Source organism: Eptesicus fuscus, chromosome 4 (assembly GCF_027574615.1).
Source record: "Eptesicus fuscus isolate TK198812 chromosome 4, DD_ASM_mEF_20220401, whole genome shotgun sequence".
Lineage (NCBI taxonomy): Eukaryota > Metazoa > Chordata > Mammalia > Chiroptera > Vespertilionidae > Eptesicus > Eptesicus fuscus.
Genome location: NC_072476.1, coordinates 35,190,511 through 35,211,633, shown reverse-complemented (window position 1 = coordinate 35,211,633; position 21,123 = coordinate 35,190,511). Strand labels below are relative to the sequence as shown.

The 21,123-nt window shown below is 37.0% G+C and overlaps 1 protein-coding gene across 1 annotated transcript in view; it reads right to left on the bottom strand.

The window, feature by feature from the left end:
* Window positions 1-21,123, bottom strand: part of FBN2 (fibrillin 2) — a 265,672-nt gene that overhangs the window by 5,008 nt on the left and 239,541 nt on the right. The window contains exons 56-62 of the mRNA XM_008141368.3: window positions 13,841-13,966; window positions 12,299-12,505; window positions 10,980-11,105; window positions 9,302-9,424; window positions 7,846-7,962; window positions 6,783-6,911; window positions 4,571-4,690 (exon numbers count right to left, since the gene is read on the bottom strand). Of these exons, the coding sequence (XP_008139590.1) occupies window positions 4,571-4,690; window positions 6,783-6,911; window positions 7,846-7,962; window positions 9,302-9,424; window positions 10,980-11,105; window positions 12,299-12,505; window positions 13,841-13,966 (948 nt within the window). The remainder of the gene's footprint in view (window positions 1-4,570; window positions 4,691-6,782; window positions 6,912-7,845; window positions 7,963-9,301; window positions 9,425-10,979; window positions 11,106-12,298; window positions 12,506-13,840; window positions 13,967-21,123) is intronic.

The following is a 21,123-nucleotide window of genomic DNA, read 5'->3' as shown; positions in this document are numbered from 1 at the left end:
CTGTTTATGAATCTGCTGGCAATGCTTTGGGACAGGTATTTGCAGTTTGCCTACAGCATCACTCTTCTATTTTCTTAACAGCAGGATGGTTCACCAGTCCACACCTCAGACGGACGGATTCACAGGGACAGCAGATTACTCATGGTGAGGCCCGTGGGAGCCTGAAATGAAGAACCATACTAATGGGGATGAACTCTTCGGGGTGCTGAAAATGCTGTGGTGGTGCTGGTGGCATCCTCTTGTGAGGACATACTAAAAACCATGAACTGTACACTTCAAAAAGATGAATCTTATGGTTATGTGAATTATATCTCCATGTTAAAAAGCCTACATCTGTATCTGTATTTGTGTCCATTCTCCCAGCAATTCCCAAAGCCTTCATTATACTGTAGATGGAGAAAACATATAAAAATCTAAATAACCTAAGTGAAAATACTTGAAATACACATTATTTAACTGGGTCTATTGAATCAACAATCAACGTTTACCTGCGTGAGAACCCCTTAGGTGCAGACTGTGCCTTCTGAGGCTGTCTGCATCCAGCATCAGCTGACACCGACTTTCCTGGCTTAATGACTAACATGAATACTTTAAATGCCTGACAGCAGGATAATTCTGTTATACCTTCAGTTGCATTTATCATTTTTACAAATCCAAAGAGTGCGCTTTTAAATTTGGAGACTACAACTTAACTTAGCTCTCAGCTGTCTGGTTGGTATACAGCACGTGGCTGGACACCTTCGGAGTTTATTATAATTCAGATTTCACCCTGGGCATAAGTCACATCTGTCCTGTGGGAGGTGTGACTCCAGTGGAGCGCAGTGTGTCTGTTTACCTAATATGTGGTAAGTACATGTTTCAGGCCATGTGGGGAAATGAGCCCATTTGCAAGAGCGTGTGCGCCTGGAACACAACAGGCAGAGGGAAGGGCAGAGCGGCATGGCTCAGGGAGGTTATGGAAGACGCAGATGGCGTCTCAGCGAAGAGGCCTCTCAGACAGGAAATTAAACTCCATTAAGTACGGCACAGAGGTTACTGAGAGGGTAGATGTTATTAGGTACATTTTTGTATCATGATTATAGTTTCAGAGTTGAATCAGACCGCCAAATGTATAATTCTTAATCACTGGATATAAAATCTGCTATGATTACCTAATATGTACCAATTCTTAGCCTTCATTTCATGGGGAGGAGATACAGAAATAAATTCATAATAATGAAGCTACCTGTGACATAAATATAACTGCCATTTTATTTCTGCCACAAAGGCTCCTCTGATTTTATAATTAAATCGGACATTTATATGCACCATTTCTCTCCTGATGGAGAATGTAAATTAGGTTACAATTTAACAAAATGATCTTTGTATGAATATAGTATTAGACATTGTGTTAAGTAGAAAATGTACCAGGAAAAACTGAATAATTTAATAAATTTCATTTTAACATACCAATGACAAGAAAAAATTTAAATATATAATATTTTTGGAAGCACCATGATATATTTCATGTTTATATGCTATAAATGTACATCATAGTATAATTTTATAGACTTACGTAATCTGACTTTTAAAATGTGTTCCTGTGTGAGAAATATTTTGAGTTGATTCAAGCCTCATCAAGCTATGTTCAAATTATTTTGAAAGGGCACAGAAGCAACTGGAAGTTACTAACACTAAATAACTAAAAGCTTCATATATTAAGACATAATTTTTCTTCATATGCAAATGTTAATAATATTCACTTATTTTCAATTCTGAATAATTGTAATGCTTGCAAATATTTGAGAATGTTACCTACATCTGTATAATCTATGCACCACAGTGGGATAAATGTCCTGAGGTAACTGGCTGGAAACTTCTCAAATTTTTCCTTTGAATTAAAAGCTGTTGTCAATATTAACACTTACAGAGAACTGTCATCTTTCTTTCTTTTATAAAAATTTTTAGAGAGAAAGGAAGGGACAGGAGGAGAGAGAGAGAAATATTGATGTGAGAGCAAAACATCAATCAGCTGCCTCCTGCACACCCCATGATCTGAATCGAACAGTAACCCCTGGGTGCACAAAACAATGTCCAACCAACTAAGCTACACCGGCCAGGGCAAGAACTGCCATTTTTCTCAAATTGAAAGTAGTATTAACAACACCGTAGGTTTTCAATTTAACAGTATTTAAATAATCTGATGCATTAACTAGCAGTTTTGTTCCTTTACCAGGAGATCTCAGATAAATCTTTCTGAAAGACTTCATTCTCTATCTCCTCAGTCATATGAATGAAGATATTCACACACACAGTGACAAATAAAAATGATTTGTGCCTTTTAATTTGCATTTTGTCATAATTCTTGTTGCTTTTATTAGTTCCCGATGGGCTGTATAATTCTATTCTTGTTATGTATTTCAGTTAAAATTCCAACTGTGTTATGCGGATTCAAGGCAAGAAAGTCTGCAATTTTATTAGAGACCAGCTGGGTTCCTCAACCCTGCACAGAAAAATCTAGAACCTTTCAAATAAATGCCTGTTGCCTCTTGCTCACTCAGGCAAGATATAGATTTTTACATATAGATTTTTACACTTACAGGTGCCCATTTTAGCAGAGCAAGCTCACAAAAGAATACTTAGAGTTGGGGATATCTGCTTATGTGTCTTTAGTTTTGGACTCATCTTTGAAAACATTTATCCTTTTGTCCAGAGGGTCCCTCCCGATTAGAAGGCACACGGGCTTCTGGCTGGACTCCATTGTGAGATGTTCTGGGGTGACTGACTGCCTTGCTGAGGTGCTCACTCCAGGAGAACCCACAAAGGGGACCTGGGATATACCACACAGTCTTGATTTTAAGTCAGACCAGATTTAGTAAAAGCCTCTGTAGCTATATTTGCACTAGATGTTTACAGACAGAAACTTCAGGAAACTTAAAAACTTGGAAATTGAGTTCATATTCACACATAATCCTATTTCTATTTATGACTGCCGTAAAAAGAATTCTATATAAGCTGACACGTGAAATATCAGAGGATCATTCTTTTGCATTTAGTTTCATGGAATTAACCAAGAAGTCCATTTTATTTACTAAATAAAGTATTAGACATCATATGTTGTGAACAACACAATATAATAAAATTGTTTTACACTGTTTTAATAGCTATGTAAAAAAGTACCGTTCTCTATATTCTGAACAGTGAGCCTACACTTTGCCTCTGTTTATGAATCAAGATATCAGGGCATAAGGACTTTTGCAACATATTTTGTTTTCTTTTTTCTGTAAAGAGAAAAAATAAATTACACTTATGAGATTATTTTGGTTGACAGCCTAACTCATCATTTTGATATCCTTTAAAACTTTGTCCTTAACCTCTTGATCATTCATAGTGTTTGCATTTCTTGCCATGAGGATGTATTCGTGATGTGACCTGGCACATGGCCATGGAATAGTTGTGACTTTCAGAGTTGGTTCTTCTCCTTTGAAATTTATCTTGGTTTTTTTCTTTTTTTTTTTTTAAATATATTTTATTGATTTTTTACAGAGAGGAAGAGAGAGGGATAGAGAGCTAGAAACATCGATGAGAGAGAAACATCGATCAGCTGCCCCCTGCACACCCCCTACTGGGGATGTGCCCGCAACCAAGGTACATGCCCTTGACCAGAATCGAACCCGGGACCCTTGAGTCCGCAGGCCGACGCTCTATCCACTGAGCCAAACCAGTTTCGGCTTTTTTCTTAATTCACTAAAATGTCATTTGAAATCTCTTGTGAGAAGACCATAAAGGATAAAATCAGATTAACTGAACGGGTAGCTCGAGCCCAGTTAACTCTCTGAAGTCCATGTAGGGTAACTGAAATCACTGCAGAGAAAGAGGAAGCACCCTGCCATTCCCCTGCAGGACCACTGTCCTCCTTTCTGCTCCGTTATGTCTATGAAGTGCATTCAAATGGAACCAAGAAGTTAGGCGGGGCAAGTTAGGTGGTTACTCAGAGAACGGTATTCTCTTTGATCAAACTCCTCTCCTTAAAAGGAGAGTTTCCACAACTATTATCAATGCAAGAAACGGAGCAGAGTGCCTACTAATTTGATTTTACAAACACTTCTGTCAGGAGTGTTTTAATGGGATTTGCTGTAACTAGGTACTATTTCTACCTTAAAACAATTCAGCTCCTTCATTACATCTATGTAACGGGACAGCTCAGATGGACGATCCTCATTAAGTTGATCTGAATTCCTTTAGATTTGTCTGAGGGGGATAAAAAGACCCTGACCATGGCAAATGAAAATGATGATTCTTGACACCATCTTCAGAAACTTAAACTTACATCTAGCAGAACATTAACATTTTTATAAAAGCTCCAGTTGCATTACTGTTCAGGTGCTTAAAACCATACTCTCATTGTGGGTATTTTCAAATATACACAAGTATAAAGACTAGAATAATGGATCAGTCCTAAGCACTGTTTTTTTTTAAGTTCTAGGATTCCAAGGCTTCATAGAAACAGCAACCTTTATTATTTGATCATTTTACTTAAAGATACTTTACGGCCAGAAAAGCAGACGCTATGTAAGGAGTGAATGCTCACCAACACACTGGTTCCACTGGTAGTGCTGAATGTACCCCTGAGGGCAGCCGCACCGGTAGCCTCCCAGGATGTTCTGGCAGCCATGCTGGCACCTGTGGTTCCCGTCACACTCATCAACATCTGCAGAAACAAGCCCAGAAATAGGTTCATGTAACTTTTTCCTACGTTCCTTAAATACACTCCAAACACAGCCTGGGATAGCCATTGTCAGGGGAACAAACAAGACACAAAGAAAGGCTGTGAGTTCTCCAAGTCACATGGTTACTAGGCAGTGGCGGCACAAAGAACGTTTCTGAGATAAGACTTCATTCTTATACTATCCACCAGACCACACCACATCAATGCTCTAAATAACAGTTAATTTCATCAACTCAACCACAGCAACCACAAACGCTGTGCATTTTGGATGGGTTAACTTGCAGATGGTATGATTTATTTGGTAAATGATATAAATATATTTGCATTACATATCTAGTAGATTCAAAAGGGATTGACTGTAATCTTCATTTTCAGGAAGATACAAGCACTAAAGAGATACCTAAAATGTATAATTGTTTTGCCCGCCGGTGTGGCTCAGTGGTTGAGAATAGATCTATGAACTAGGAGGTCACAGTTCAATTCCCGGTCAGGGCACATGCCTGGGTTGCAGGCTCAATCCCCAGGAGGGGCTGTGCACGAAGCAGCCAATCATGATTCTCTCTCATCATTGATGTTTCTATCTTTCTCTCCCTCTCCCTTTCTCTCTGAAATCAATAATAATTTTTTTAAAAAGTATAATTGTTTTGCACGCAGAAATTTTTTATTACCATTCAAGATTAATTAGAGGCAAATTTGAAGTATTTAAGAATGTTATATTTAGACACGATGTGGTATTATTACACATATGGAATAATTTCTTTGTTCATACGTGCATACTCTTTTGGAATGACAATGAGGCTTTGAAATCTACCCATAAAGAGTGAAATAAAATTGGCATGTTTGATGTGTATGTAACAAATTTATATGGATAATTAATAAATGGTATCTTATGTGGATAGTCACAAGCTGAACTCACACGTGGCAAGCAGCTGTATGTTCAGAATACTTTCAAAGTCTCAATGACTTCAAATGTAAAATATTAAAATAGAAAAATTTCAAACTAAATTTTTCTTGATGGCAAATTAGATACATATATAAAAGCCCTATAATACTTATAAAAAGTATCTTAAACACTTTGAATATATTTCTAGAATTCATAATAATTTATTTCTTTTCTTTTAAAATTTATCATTATTGTTGAAAATATTACAGATGGCCCTCCTTTTATTTTCCCCACTGACCCCCTCCATTCCAACACCCACCCCTCCCAGGCCTTCACCACACTATTTTTCGTACCCATGTGCTATACATATATGCATATAAGTTCCCCAGTTAATCTCTCCATAATCTTATATTTCTAAGACTAAGTAGAGGGCGACTAAAATAAATAAAATACAAATTGCAATATTATATATGAAATATAAAAGTGTTGTATATAGTCTCGTAATCTCTGGTATGGGTATTTTTTAAAGATATCAATCCTAATACATTTGTCTTACAATGGAAATACTGAAGAACTATAGGCAGATGTTTATTTTATTCCCTCTGGAAACATTCCCTGGGACTTCATCATAGGAAATACCTACTGCAGGGAAGCTTTAGAGGAATGCCCATTGTAGAAAAGAGAGTGAATAAGGGGTCTCAGACCAAATAACATGAAAGCAGCCATCTGCTAAAATCTATATAATTAGCAGCATGCTTTCGATACATATTTTCCAATTCTCTATGACAATTGGTTCTTTTTCTTACACTTAATTTTACACATTTAGGTATCATAGAACAAAAGTCCTCCCCCCTTTTTGTCCTGGTATACTCATTCACTACTGTAAACCATATTAGGTATAGAATTCCTTTTTCAGTTCAATTCTTTTTTAGATCAATAATGAAGTAAACGGTTCAGTTACTTTAGAAGCCAATCTGTACTCACCAAATTTTTGTTTCAGCGCATTAAAGTTTTCCTCTGAACTCAGAATAATTATGGAAACTTATGAACAAAAACAAATTGCTGGGTCCTAAATTTTTAAATACATTTTTCTTCTTTTGAGATGATCAACATTTCTTATTCAGTGGCTCAGAAGGAAAAAGAAAACAGCATGCTGTATGTGACTAAGGGTTTTTGAGCAAATAAACTCACCTTCACAGTTGAGTCCAGTGGCATCAAGGGAGAACCCTCGTTGGCATTCGCAGCTGAAGCTCCCAGGGGTGTTCTGACAGATCCCCTTTGCTCCACAAAGGGAGGGCTGAGACCCACACTCATTGTTGTCTAGCAAAGATAAAGGAGAAGATCAAGCCTCCCAATTATTATATGATTCAAACTTCACCACATAAAGTAAAAAGTGAACTAAGAAAGGCGAAGTTTCCCAATGTGAAAAGAGCACTTTAGGGAGATGGATGCCAGTATTCACTGTCATATTAAAGGCAAAAGTAGGAAGAAAGAGTATATTTCAAGAGATGTGAAAGTGGAACATATTTTGAGTTGACTGAGGACAAGGTTTTCAAAAATATGACTGAAAGAGCCTTAACATATGTGTCTTCTAACATTAACATTTTGCACTCGGATGTCGAGTGTGACTCGACACGGTTAGCATTAGAATAAAGGAATTGAGAAAAAAGCAAGCGAGTGCAAAGGGTTAAAATCCCCAAATGTTCATTAGCGTGGTCCAAATTACAGTGAGCCTTTAATCAGATTTTATCTGAACACATATTTAAAATGCAATACAAAGGCACTGCTTGCAAGATGCCTACTGTGTGTGCTCAGACTACACAGTATAGGCCTTTTTTCCCTTTGAATATTATCCCTGAGGGAGAAAAAAATCTATATTATTAGCAACATTTTTATTTATTTTATTTTTAAAATATATTTGTATTGATTTCAGAGAGGAAGGGAGAGGGATAGAGAGATAGAAACATCAATGATGAGGATCATTGATTGGCTGCCTCCTGCACGCCCCCTACTGAGGAGGATAGAACCCGCAACCCAGGCATGTGCCCTTATCTGTAATTGAACCTGGGACCCTTTAGTCCGCAGGCCGAAACTCTATCCACTGAGCCAAACCGGCTAGGGAAAGCAACATTTTTAGACCACTAATTATGAGGGATTGGTTCTAACTATAAGTATTGAGACATTACCATTTTAAGTACAAGTTTTACGCATCTATCAAAGTTTGTAAGATTTCCCATTTGTAGTTATGTCTTACCAATACATGCAGTGTGGTGCTGGGTGAAACCAGGTGGACATTTACAGGTAAAACCTCCCAAAGTGTTGACACAGAGAAACTGGCAATTGTGCTGTTTGGTTTGACATTCATCAAGGTCTGAAATGAGAGAGAAGCCCATGCAAATCAGAGCAGTGCTGTCTGGCTAAGCAAAATCGTGAAGATCTGTGTTTGATCTACTGGGAATATTCTGCCGAAGTTTTTGCTGGAATTTTTATAGGCTTCAATGTGCATATGACAAGCAGTTTCTTTTCACGTACTTAAGCAGCATAAATATTATGGGCTACTGTGATAGGATGATGAAGGTGATACATCACACAAAGTTTTCTTAAAATAAGAAATTGAATGAAGGAATCACTGTGGTTTCCATGAATTGTTCTCAAAGTTATTATCCAAAGATTATAATTCTTGCATTGAATGGACAGTTTAGTACATAGCTGGTCACTTATTCCTATTAAAGGAGAGGGTTAAATAAAAATAAAATAGAATTTGGAAACGGATGTAGGTCTTAACGCAAACATTGAGTCAGGGTCTCAGGTTCCAAATGAAGTCACCATCATAAACACCAGAGGAAGCAAAAACACAGCATCTGTGACTCCAATCATACCCGGAAGTAATAGCTGGACTGGACTGACAGAAAACTCAAAATGTGATTTTGGGTAGATTGGAACTTAAGATAGAGAAATATATTTAAGTACATTTACAAAGCAATATAAGATATAAACAAGATTAATTCATTATCTTAAAGTTTAAAAACACACACCCTTTAGTTGTACTCATTTATAAATGTGCAAAATTAAACTGACTCATAATGGTTCACTAAATAGGTACAAGATAACAGTACTGCTTGCTATTTTTTTATTTATTGGAAATAAAACCTCATTTTCTTGAGCATAATCTGTATTTCAAAAATTTAATTAGACAGAAATTTCCTCAGTCTAATAATTTCATGCTGATGAGATGTAATATAAAATTCAATATATGAGTATAGTATTGGAGCTATTTTAATTATCTAATTTAGTTTGATAATTATTTTTAATACTAATAAAGCAAAAACATTTAAATTTAACAATTCATTTTTAGACTCTGGCAGTAATAAAGATAGTTTGCAGAAATGAAATCTTAGATAAAAGACAATAAAAACCTTATTTTAGTTATCTGTCTCAATCTCTTCCCTCAACAAAATTAATTTGTTTTAATTTTATTTGTTTTTTAATCTGTGTGGGTTGCTCTAGGAAGCAAACCACTGCAACTTGGGTTTTAATTTTGCCTGCCTCCTACCATGTGTCCTTTATTAGAATTTTCTATGAGTAATAAAATGGTCACTAAGAAAATGAGACTGAAGGAGGTGCACGAGGCAGAATCCCTGGTTAGCTAAATCTGAATCTGAGCGAAGAGACAGAGACAAGGGTCACAAATGCCAGAGCTCTTCCCCCACCTTTGCACGTTTTCCCGTCCTCCTGCAGGACGTATCCCCTCGGGCAGGAGCACTGGTAGCTCCCCTCACTGTTCTTGCAGATGAAATTGCACGGTTTCGGGGACTGGGAACATTCGTCAAGATCTAAATCAAGGTGACACGAAGATTAAATTCTTGGTAAAAGAAACAACTAGCTTCTTTCTCCTTCATTCATTTAGCTTTTCCTCTTCAACTTAAAATGGAAAACAGCCAGGGAGAAATGATGCACAGAACAATTTTCACTCAAGTAATGCACTGGTTTACTTTGTAGATCAATGTGTGGATCTTGGACAAATATAATATCTTGACAGTTGACCAGGTTGAAAACACCCACTCAGTTCTTTAGATTAATGTACTCTGGTTTACAATTTGAGAGCATAAACTTAAAAGCAAGCGTTTAAAAACATTTCTTGACATGTAGATGTAGCAGAACTTCTCCAGGCTGACACTCACTGAAGTATCTTGTGGGGTCATGGACTGTGCGGAAATCTTCCACTTGCCTGCCAGGTCTAGTCCTCTCCCTAGTCCACGCTGCTCATGGGCCCAGGAGCCTGCTCTCTTGCCCTCTGTCTTCTGGCTGGTCCTTGTCTCAACTCTCTCCCTGCAAGGTGGGCTCAGGCTGACTGAGTCATGGGATCAGAGGTCATAGCTCCTCTCAAGGCAGCCTTCTGTGCATAACTTTCTCCTTCCAGGTCCCAGCAACCTCTCCCTCCCTCCTTTTGGCCCAGGAGTAGTATGGCCCTAGTACACAGCACTCTCCCTGTGGTTTCTGCACACACTGTCCACACTTTTATAGACAGTTCCCTTGTTAAACCCTCCTTAAACTATCCTCATTTGACTATGCCACCTTTTTTTTCTGCTAGGACTCTGATCGACAGCAAACAATTTACATTTCCTTCATAAAACGTATCGATGATACCCACAGAATGCTGAAAGACATGGTTAAGAGCCTATTCTCCATTACTTTCATGCCCAACCAAGTGAGACAAATGCTTACTATGAGTCAGTTTGTTTTTTCTTAACTTTTCCATGCCAGGTGTGCTTTATTAATGAAATAGGCAATTTAGAGAATATCATGTTAAGTTGATGAACCATAAAGGAGAAAATATTTTTTTCTTCAATGAAAACAAAGTTAAATATTTTGGGAAGATTCAATAAAGGCAAATCACCCTTGTCCCCAATCTGTGATAGAATCAGCTGCATGAGACAATAAAAAATTAAATTAGAAAAAGAGATTGTAAAAATGTAGGTTTCTGTACTGAAACTGCTTTGCTACTGGACATTTATATTATGCAAAAACCAGCAATGAGAAACAAGCACAAAGCATTCCCTCTTTATATACAAACACACACATTCACAACCAAAATCCCTTTTCTCTCATAAAAAAAAAAGACAAATAAATGTCACTTATACATCTTAAATTAAAATATAAAACGTTGAAAGTTCATTTTTTATAATTGAACAGTTCTGTGTCCCACATGATTGGACAAGGCCTTAGACAACTACGATGATACCAAGAGCCACATTACTGAAAGGAGTGGCATCGTTTTACTAACATGTACATTCCAGAGCTCCCTAATAAAGATACCCTACTGACTGTAAGTGACTTGTAGGAAACAGTAGTTGACAAGGTCCCAGACGCAGAGATGTCTTGCCTTACCTACACACGAAGTTCCACTGATGTCTGTGGTATAGCCCACCTTGCAGAAGCACCGGAACGAGCCCATGGTGTTGATGCACTGCCCATTGGTGCACAGGTTTGGCATCACCTTACATTCATCGATATCTGTGGGCCAAAACAAAAACGAAACAAAAACCAAGTAGAAGTCAATATATATTTGAGGATAAAACTGGTCAGAAACCAAGAAAATTAAGGAATTGATATGAGATAACTAACAACCAGCATTCATGGTAGTGCTGAGTGCCTTTTCATCATTCAGACGAATGGCAACATGGAAGGAACATAAAAATAATCTGCAGTGATGGGAAGCGATAAACAAACGAAGACTGTTTTGAAAGCCCTGTTTAAGTTTACTCATTTTGCAACCTAAGTATGAATTATTTTGGGGGGAATCTAGAAAACTTTCTTTGTGAAGTTCCACTAATTTGGAATTTATGATAATTTCCCATGGATTGGCCTCAAATCTGCACTAGCATTAGACACGAAAGAAAGGGATTATTTATTAGCAAATAATCAGATATAGGTTTGGGAATCTGTATAGGGATAGAGGAAAATGGTATTTTTTAGGAAATTAGTTGGTTGTACAAAAAAGATAGAAACCACTAATCAATTATGAGAGTTCCTGTTTTGTAAATATGTTACAAACAGACTAAGTTTTGGTGCACACTCAAATAAATAAATAACATTTATTTAAATAAGTATAGTTTGTGGGTTACAAGCATGGCCTTTGGGGGTCAGACAGACATGTTCTATTCCTGGGTCCATCCCTTACAAAGGGTGTGATCTTAGGAAAATTACTTGTTATCTTAGCTTGTGCTTTAGTTTCCTCATCTGTTAAAATGGGAATAATAAATTCTACCTCTTAGATTTGATACAAAGTCTCAAAAGTATTAGCAAAAAGCATATACAAACATAATCATACATACAAATATTTTAGCGATTATTATTGTACTAGAGGCCCAATGCACAAAATTCAGGCAAGAGTAGGCCTTCCTTCCCCCGGCTACCAGCACCGGCTTCCCTCTGGCACCCGGGACCCGGGCTTCTCTCGCAGCCCTGGCTTCATCCGGAAGGTTGTCCAGTCGAATTAGCATATTTTGCTTTTATTATTATAGATTTTTTTTTTCAATTTTTTTTATTAAGGTATTATATGTGTACATATCTTACCATTGCCACCCCCCACCCCACTCCCATATTATAGATTATTTTTATTATTTTTTCCCACTTTTCCTTCAAACTAATTCTAATGAATGAAGTTCACTGTTTGATAATATGCACGAATTTCCTCAACTCCTTACCTCTTCCATCAGTGGTGTATCCTGGGCCATGAGGACATATCTTCTTGTACTGGGCAGTTCCAGGAAGTGGGCAAAGCTCACACTGGTGACCCCAGCCTCGTCCCCCATCGCAGCAGCATTCTGACTTGGTGACGAGGTTGCGGCTGCTGGATGCCATCTGACACATTGTTTGCAATACCTCTGCAAAGCAGAGTCCCTGTCGGTTGTCTGAAATGACAGCGTAGTCAATAGGAATCAATGTCATGGAATTGACACTTCATTATCTTGAACTTAAAATTAAACAGGACAATCAGTACTTTCATTCTTAGCTATAACTTAACAAGGTAAATATTCTTGATATGAACAGTCACACTGTTTAAGATGGTTTGACAATTATAACATTTTGTTGGAGGTTAAGTTCATAAAGTGTTCTATCACTATAGACAGTTTGTTAAATGTGGACAAAAAGTGACACCATATTTTATAAATAGATTACTTTAATCCATCAGCAACTAAGTGATAGTAAACTACCATTCCTGTAGAATCCAAATAAAAGAAAAATCAAATTTAATTATTTCCCTTTAAATAAGCAAACAACTATCAGAAGTTGTTTATGAAAAGAAAATTCTAGACTATGTTATAAATTTGGTACATATTCAATTTAATCTCTCATATTTTCTTCATCTAAAAGACGGTTCAAACATTTAAACTAAGTAGATGTTTTTAGAACAAGGATAGGGATCTCTCTGATGTAGAGAGGCAAGAAATCATTAATATGGTTTTTATGAACCATCCTAGTGAAACTGTTAATAATATAAAAAGAAAAGACCACTTTTTATATCTGAAAAGGCTGATGGTTAGTAAAGGTCTAGACTGAATAGACTATATATTTTCTTGACTAATAATTTCCTAGGATTTAAAACAGATGACATCATTTTGAGAAAAATCTGATGTAGTTGAAATATGCTGTTTTTACACCAAATCAAATGATGAGTAATCTTATTTCTCTTGGTTTGCCTTAAGTTTTACTATTCCATACTTTTATACCTGCTCATAATGTACTAAAATGGCTTATAATATATGCATTATAATACAACACAATGTTTGAGATTTATATTTTCCATAAGAAAATATTTTCTAAAACACTTTTCTGTACCATAAAATAAAATTTAATCTTTATTACATTTTTAAAATATGGCCTTTACTTTAATATCATTAATTCAGCAGAGCTTACCGCACATTAAAAATATTTTCTTTTGGAATTAAATCATCATCCCTGATGTAAGTTTTACTAAAGTCACATTTTCCATAGACTTTAATTAATATTAATCTTGGGAAGACTATTTAAAATGTTATTTATATGACACATACATGTGCAAGTAACGCACAAACAGACAAATACGTCATTTTAATAGGTGTGTATCTTCAGGAAGAGGTATGTGGATTACTCAGGTTGAGAGATTTGTTTAGTAGACAAGGACATATATGTAGAGCTCTTCTGTGATGACATCATAAAACAGATGTTTTATTTACCAAGTAAAATACACTCATATATCAGCTTACCAAGGCATTCAGTGCCTGAGGAACTTGACTGAAATCCTTCATTACACTCGCACCTGTAGCTCCCAATAGTGTTAACGCAACGCCCATTTTCACAGATTCCTGGCTTGGTCCTGCATTCATTTTCATCTTTAGAAAAACAAATAATGTGAATAATGAATAGATTATAAAATTATAATTTAAAATGACCTTCTAATGGATTGTATCTTGTTTAAAATGTCACCAAAATACTAATATGAGATAAAACCAGTCATGTGTGAATACTGACTTATTTTCAACTTTAACTCATCTTCCAGGTGGGCTCTTTTTAACAAAGTGTGCTCTTCCTCTTTGTCCCCCCTTGCAGGGAAGGGGTGGTGTTTGATTAAGAACTGGAAAATTGATGTCCAAAAGGGATAGACACCAGACAAGGAGGAGAAGAATCTTGGGGAAGAGGATGCCAGTTTTGTGATATCAGAGAAAAACTGGGGCATACGGGTGGTAGGTGCTAGGGAAGGCTGGTGAGTAGAGTAAAAGAGCAAATTGTTTTATTAAAATTCTCTATACCCCTACTTATTGTGATTATTTAATATTTTGTAAATTTTGTTTGAGGTCCCCCCCCCCAAAAAAGCTATGTTGTTAGGAGTGTAAAAAAGTGCAAGACAATGAAATCTTTTTGATAAATTGTTCTTTTCATCTTTATATATTTTTAAATTTTCACCAATTTATTGGTTTTTATTTTGCATGTGCTTTCTTTTTTTCAGCAATTGCCTTGAAGATCTTGTTCCAAATCCTTTATTTTCAACCTCTCTCACATTTTGATTTGGTACATTTCTTGTAAAAAGCACCAACCTGGATTAAAAAAAATTTTTTTACAAGTACATTTATTGTTAACCAGCCATTTCAACTATTTATATCTATTATGATTACTGATATAATTGGATTCTTACCTGTCATTTTATATTGTTTTATATCTACCATGCTATTGCCCCCTTCTCTCAATATTTATTAAATTAGTCTAGTTTCCTATGCCATCCTTTCTCATCCCAAACTCATATTTGGAAGTTATAATCTTCTTTCTATTCTTCTAGTGGTAACCATGGGACAACTTCAATACACACCCTTAATTAATACTTTGCTAATAAGTATCTGTTTAAAAAACTTCTGGCAATAACAAGTACCTTGCCAAGAGTTTACTTCTTTCTGTTCTCTCCCTGTGGTACTTGCCAGGTCTTTGTGATCTAGAAATTTTTTGTGTGTTTTTTTTTATGTTTTTTATCCACCATGAGTATCTATTTTAACCAAATTATGAGGTTTACTGGTTTCTTGGCTCACCATTGTTTCATTTGTACTACTACTTCCTCCTGAATTAATTAAGAAAATATATTAGAGTATATACTTTGGTTTATCATTTTAGAGAAGGTACATGTGTGGTAAATATTCTAAAACACACTTCTGACAATTTTGCTTGTTTTCTCACTTGGATTGAGTATAGACTTTCAGTTCCAAAGTATTTTTCCTTGGAATGTTTTAAAGTATTGTTCCCTTGTTTCCTTTTACCCAATTTTCCTGTTCATGTGTAGGAAATCTGGTTTTTCTCTCCTTCTAGAGAAAAAAGGATTTATACAGTAAGGGTTTACATTCTGCTCTTAAGTGTTCTGAAATTCATCATGATGTATGTTGGTGTAGATATTGTTCCCCTTTTAGCAAAAATAACTTATTGTGGAAAATTTAAAATATATGCAAAAGGATTGAGCTAAGGTATGGATTTAAGTAACTGCATACTGTCTGTTATTCCTAGAACTTGAGAGTTCAAGGTCTGTCTTTTTTATTTAATCCTATCCCTCATTCACCTTTATCTTTATTTTACTTGTTTGAATTGAGCTATTTTTTTTTAAAGAAGGGCTCTTCTTGAGTGCCTCAACATTTGATAATGTATAATATAGTTTTTGTATTTGAAAGATACCAGATATGCCTCAAAATCCTAGCTTACTTTTTTTAAAAACCTATTTTTATTGATTTCAGAGAGGAAGGGAGAGGGAGACAGAGAGAGAAACATCCAGGATAAGAGAGAATCATGGATTGGCTGCCTCCTGCATGCCCCCTACTGGGGATCGAGCCCGCAACTGGGCATATGCCCTGACTGGGAATCGAACTCATGACTTCCTGGTTCATAGGTAGATGCTCAACGGCTGAGCCATGTTGGCTGGGCCTAGCTTACTTTTGTTATGCTACCATTGGCATTAAGAATTACTGAGACTTGGAAAAAGAGTACACTGATTTTTTTCCTACCTTGCAGGTAATTTCTTTTTCTGCCTGGTTGCCTACAGCCAACAAAATTCATTCCCCATCTTTACTTTCTTTCTTTTCTTTTTTGATGTTCAAATTTGTAAATCTACTAGGGTGTATGTTGGTGTGATATTGTGCCACCTATGAAATTTTGATTTCCAGCATTCCACTTTCTATGCTTTGGCAATTTCAGGATTGCCAATGACTGATCACTTCACTGTCCATTACGCCTATGTATGCTCATTTCCTTCTACCTACTTGTGCCTGATGCAGTGCAGCTAACAGACTATGTCTTGCTTTAGTGCAAGACTGACATCTCAGATGGGTAGTGATACTCCCTTGACAATCCTACTATCCTTCCTAGTATGCCCACACTCCTGCTTTCTAAAATGACTATTGCATATTAAGAACTCATTCATCTCCCTACAATGAACCACCTGTCTGCACCCTCATTTTCAATCTCCTGTTCTTTTTCAACAGCTGAAGTATCTCTGGTTTTTCTCAAAGGTCAAGTGTTTGAACTTGTACTTTGGATTACCTTCCAGACTTCACAATTCTCCTTTTTTCAATGAATCATTCCCTCAGCATGATTAAAAAAATAACCTCTCTCAACATATTATCCCTCCAGCTACTACCACATTTTTGTTCCCTTAGGGCAAAAAAAATTTTTTTTCTGCTCAGTTCTCTGACTCCCATTTTATTTTACTCCAGCTTTATTGAGGTATAATTGACAAATGAAATTGTGAGATAAAATGCACACCATGATGCACATACTTTCTGAAAGGATTCCTTCCATCGAGTTCATTGACACATCCATCAATCACAGATTTACTTTTTTGTGTGAGAATATTTAAGTTCTACTCTCAGCAAATTTCAATTATATAATACAGTGTTACCAACTATAATCACCATGTTATACATTAGATCCTCAGACCTTATTCATCTTATAACTGCAAATTTGTACCCTTTTGCTAACCTGTTGTGATTTCCCCAACCACTTTTACATTCTGTTTCTGTGAGTTCAACTTAAAAAAATTCTACATATAAGTGATAGCATATTTGCACATATTATTATTTTTTTAGTCTGTTCACCCACAGACACTTAGGATGTTTCCATACCTTGACTATTATAAATAATTATACAATGAACATGAAAGTACAGATATCTTTTTGAGAGAATGGTTTTGTTCCATTGGATATATAACAAGAAGTGGAACTGCTGGATCATATGCTAGTTCTATTTTCAATTTCTTGAGGAACACATATAGTGGTTGTACCAATTTACATTTCCACCAACAGTGCCCAAGGGTTCCCTTTTCTCCTCATCCTTGTCAACACTAATCTTTTTTTGTAACAACCGCTGTAATAGGTGTGAGGTAATATCTCATTACTAGAGGCCCAGTGCACGAAATTCATGCATGGGGGGGGGGTGTCCCTCAGCCCAGCCTGCACCCTCTCCAATCTGGAACCCCTCGAAGGATATCTGACTGCCCTCTCACAATCCAGGACTGCTGGCTCCCAACCGCTTGCTTGCCTGCCTGCCTAATTGCCCCTAACCACTTCTGCCTGCCAGCCTGATCACCGCATAACCACTCCCCTGCCAGCCTGATCGATGCCTAACTGCTCCCCTGCCGGCCCGATTGCCCCTAACTGCCCTCCCCTACAGGCCTGGGTCACCGCCAACTGCCCTCCCCTGCTGGCCTGGTTGCCCCCAACTGCCCTCCCCTGCAGGCTTGGTTCTCCCCAACTGTCCTCCCCTGCAGGCCTGGGTCACCCCCAACTTCCCTCCCTTGCAGTCCTGGTCACCTCCAACTGCCCTCCCCTACAGGCTATCTTGTGGTGGCCATCTTGTGTCCACATGGGGGCAGCCATCTTGTGTGTTGGGGTGATGGTCAATTTGCATATTACTCTTTTATTAGATAGGATGGGGTGTGTTTTTTCCCCATTTACCTCATGATTAGCGATGTTGAGCACCTTTTCATATACTTGTTCACCATTGCATGTTTTCTTTGGAAAAACGTCTATTAAGGTTCTTGGCCCATTTAAGAAATCCAATTATCATTATTATCAATTATTATTATTATTACTTGCTATTTAGTTGTATGAATTCTTTGTATATTTTGGATATTAACCCCTTACCAGTTCCGTGGTTTGCAAATATTCTCTTCCATTTCATAGGTAGCCTTTTCATTTTGTTTATGGTTTCCTTTTCTGAGCACAAGTTTTTAGTTTGATACAGTCCCACTTGTTTATTTTTGCTTTTGGTGTTGAAAGAAAATCATTGCCAAGACCAATGCCAAGGTGCTTACCCCTATGCTTTATTCTAGGAGTTTTATGGTTGTAGGTCTTACCTTCTAGTATATAATTCATTTTGAGTTGATTTTTGTGTATGGTGTAAGAGAGGGTCCAGGTTCATTCTTTCGCATGTGGCTGTCCAGTTTTCCCGGCACTACTTATTGAAGAGACTGTGTTTGCTTATAGTATATTCTTGGCTCCTTTGTCAACAATTAATTGGCCATATGTATGAGTTTATTTCTCGGTTTGCTATTCTCTCCAAAACTGATCTGTGTGTCTGTTTTTATGCCAATACCATAATATTTTGATTACTATATTATAATATAGTTTGAAATAAGGAAGTATCATGCCTCCAGCTTTGTTCTTCTTTCTCAAGATTGTGTTGGCTATTTGGGTTCTTTTGTGGTTCCATGCAAATTTCTTGAAAGAATGACCTATGGTTGCTGCTTCCACTTCCTAATCTTGGGTCCTTTTTGTAACCCTTATGGTCTACCCTGATATGGAAACTACTCCTGAAGAGGTCACCAAGTATAATTATTGCTTCTCTGTCTGTGTCTTATTCTATATCTCAGCAGCATCAGACAAAGTGACTACTCCCTATGTGTTAGAATAATCCATTCTTGTAACTCTCATAGCTTCACAATGACCTGGAGAACTTTCTATCTTGTGGGCAACTTATTTTTAGTTTTCTTAATATTTTTTAACATATATTTTTATTGATTTCAGAGAGGAAGGGAGAGGGAGAGATAGAAACATCAATGATGAGAGAGAATCATTGATTGGCTGCCTCCTGTACGCCCCCTACTGGAGATTGAACCCGCACCCTGGGCATGTGCCCTTGACTGGAATCGAACCCCAGATCCTTCAGTCCGCAGGTTGATGCTCTATCCACTGAGCAAAACTGGCCAGGGTGTCTTCTCACCATTTTTAATCACTCTAAATATTGTGGTGCCCAGAGGTCAGTCACTACTTCTTCCACTCTCTATATTCTCTCTCGGTGTTCGCATCCAATCTTATGATTTTAAACACTACCTATTTGCCAGCAATCTCTAGCTATGGCCTACTTGGTGTTATCACTGGAAAGCTAAACCACATCTTAACATAGTCAAAACAAAACTTTATACTTGTAATCACCCTGTTTCTTCCAGTCTTTCCCTTGTCAGTTAATAGTAGCTTCATCCAACCAATTATTCCAGTAAATGCCCTAGAACTCATCTTTTATACCTCTTCCTTCATCCACCATATCCAATCCATCCATCAGCTAGTTCTGTTGATTATCTCCAAAGTATATTCCGAATCTGCCAATTTCACCACATTTCTATACGTCTATGCTTTTATCTGAGCCTCCTTCACCTCTCATCTGGATGATTAAAATAGCCACCTAAATGAAGCCTGCTTCTGCTCTCACACCCTTACAATGCATCATCTACAAAGCAATCAGAGGTCTTTTAAAATGTAAATTAGAGAATAATAACTAGCCCTTAATCAAAATGTAACTATATGTCAAGCACTGTTCTAAGGATTTTTACATGAATTTCCTAATTTAACACTCCCAATAATCTTTGGAGGTAAGTGACCTCATCATTCCTATTTGTTTTTAGATGGGAAATTTGAGGCACGCGGGAAGGCCAACTTGCCCTAGGTCATAGGGCTAGTAGGTATGAAACTAGAGTTCTCATACTCACCATCCATCTTTAGGGCACAAACCCCGAGTCACTCTGCCACATGCCCTTAGCATAAAACCAACTCTTCACCATGTTCTGCAATGCCCGTGCCTACCTTTGGACTTCAGCTACACTGGCTTTCATTCCTGCCTTAGGGGTCTTTGCTCTTGCTATTTCCTTATTTTTCTAGTTCCCAGTTCAAATGTCAATCATCAGAGAAGGCTTCTTTAGAAGTGTATTCTAAAGTAGTTCCCACTCAGTCACTAAATCTTATTTTCTTGAAAAGATTTACCACTCTGTGAAATTATCATGTTACTTCTTTATTTGTTTGATGAATGCTCTTCCTGACTAGAACATAAGCCACTTGAGAGTGGGGTTGGGGTAGAGATGGGAAAACTTGTCCTTCCAGTTTATTATGATATCCCAAGAATCACAAACATAACAGATGTTTGGTAGATAATTGAATAAATGAGTGACTGTTCCAAACAGTGTTCCATGGAGCAGTGGGCTCTTCTGATATGCTGATTTAAATATTTTCTACAAGAATTTCTTCTACAAATACTCAAATATATTTAAACATTTTCCCTGTTTTATTGTTCAGTTTTCTTTCCCCCCCAGGGACTTCATTTATACTTATACTGACTTTGTTTTCTACCCCTGTCATCTTCTTATTAATTACCTCCATATTCACATTACTGGCTGTGTTGTCATCCCTTTCTATTTTTTATTACTTCTAATGTGATGTTAATTTCTGTGGTAGCTTTATTTTTTCCTAAGCTCTGATAGACCATTATCTCTTGATATTGCTTTGTCTTTTTTCAATCTCTTCTCTCTATTTGAATTTTATTGATATCTATTAGAGTTACTAAAACATTTTTTAAAATCTTCTTTTGTTTTCTGAGGCATCTTAGTCTAATTTATTTTGTCTACCCACCTCCCACCCCAGTGTGTGTATACACACACACACACACACACACACACACACACACACACACACACACATTAGTTGTAGTTTTGTGTAATTATTTGTCTTTGAACAATTTTCTCCAGTTCAGCTAT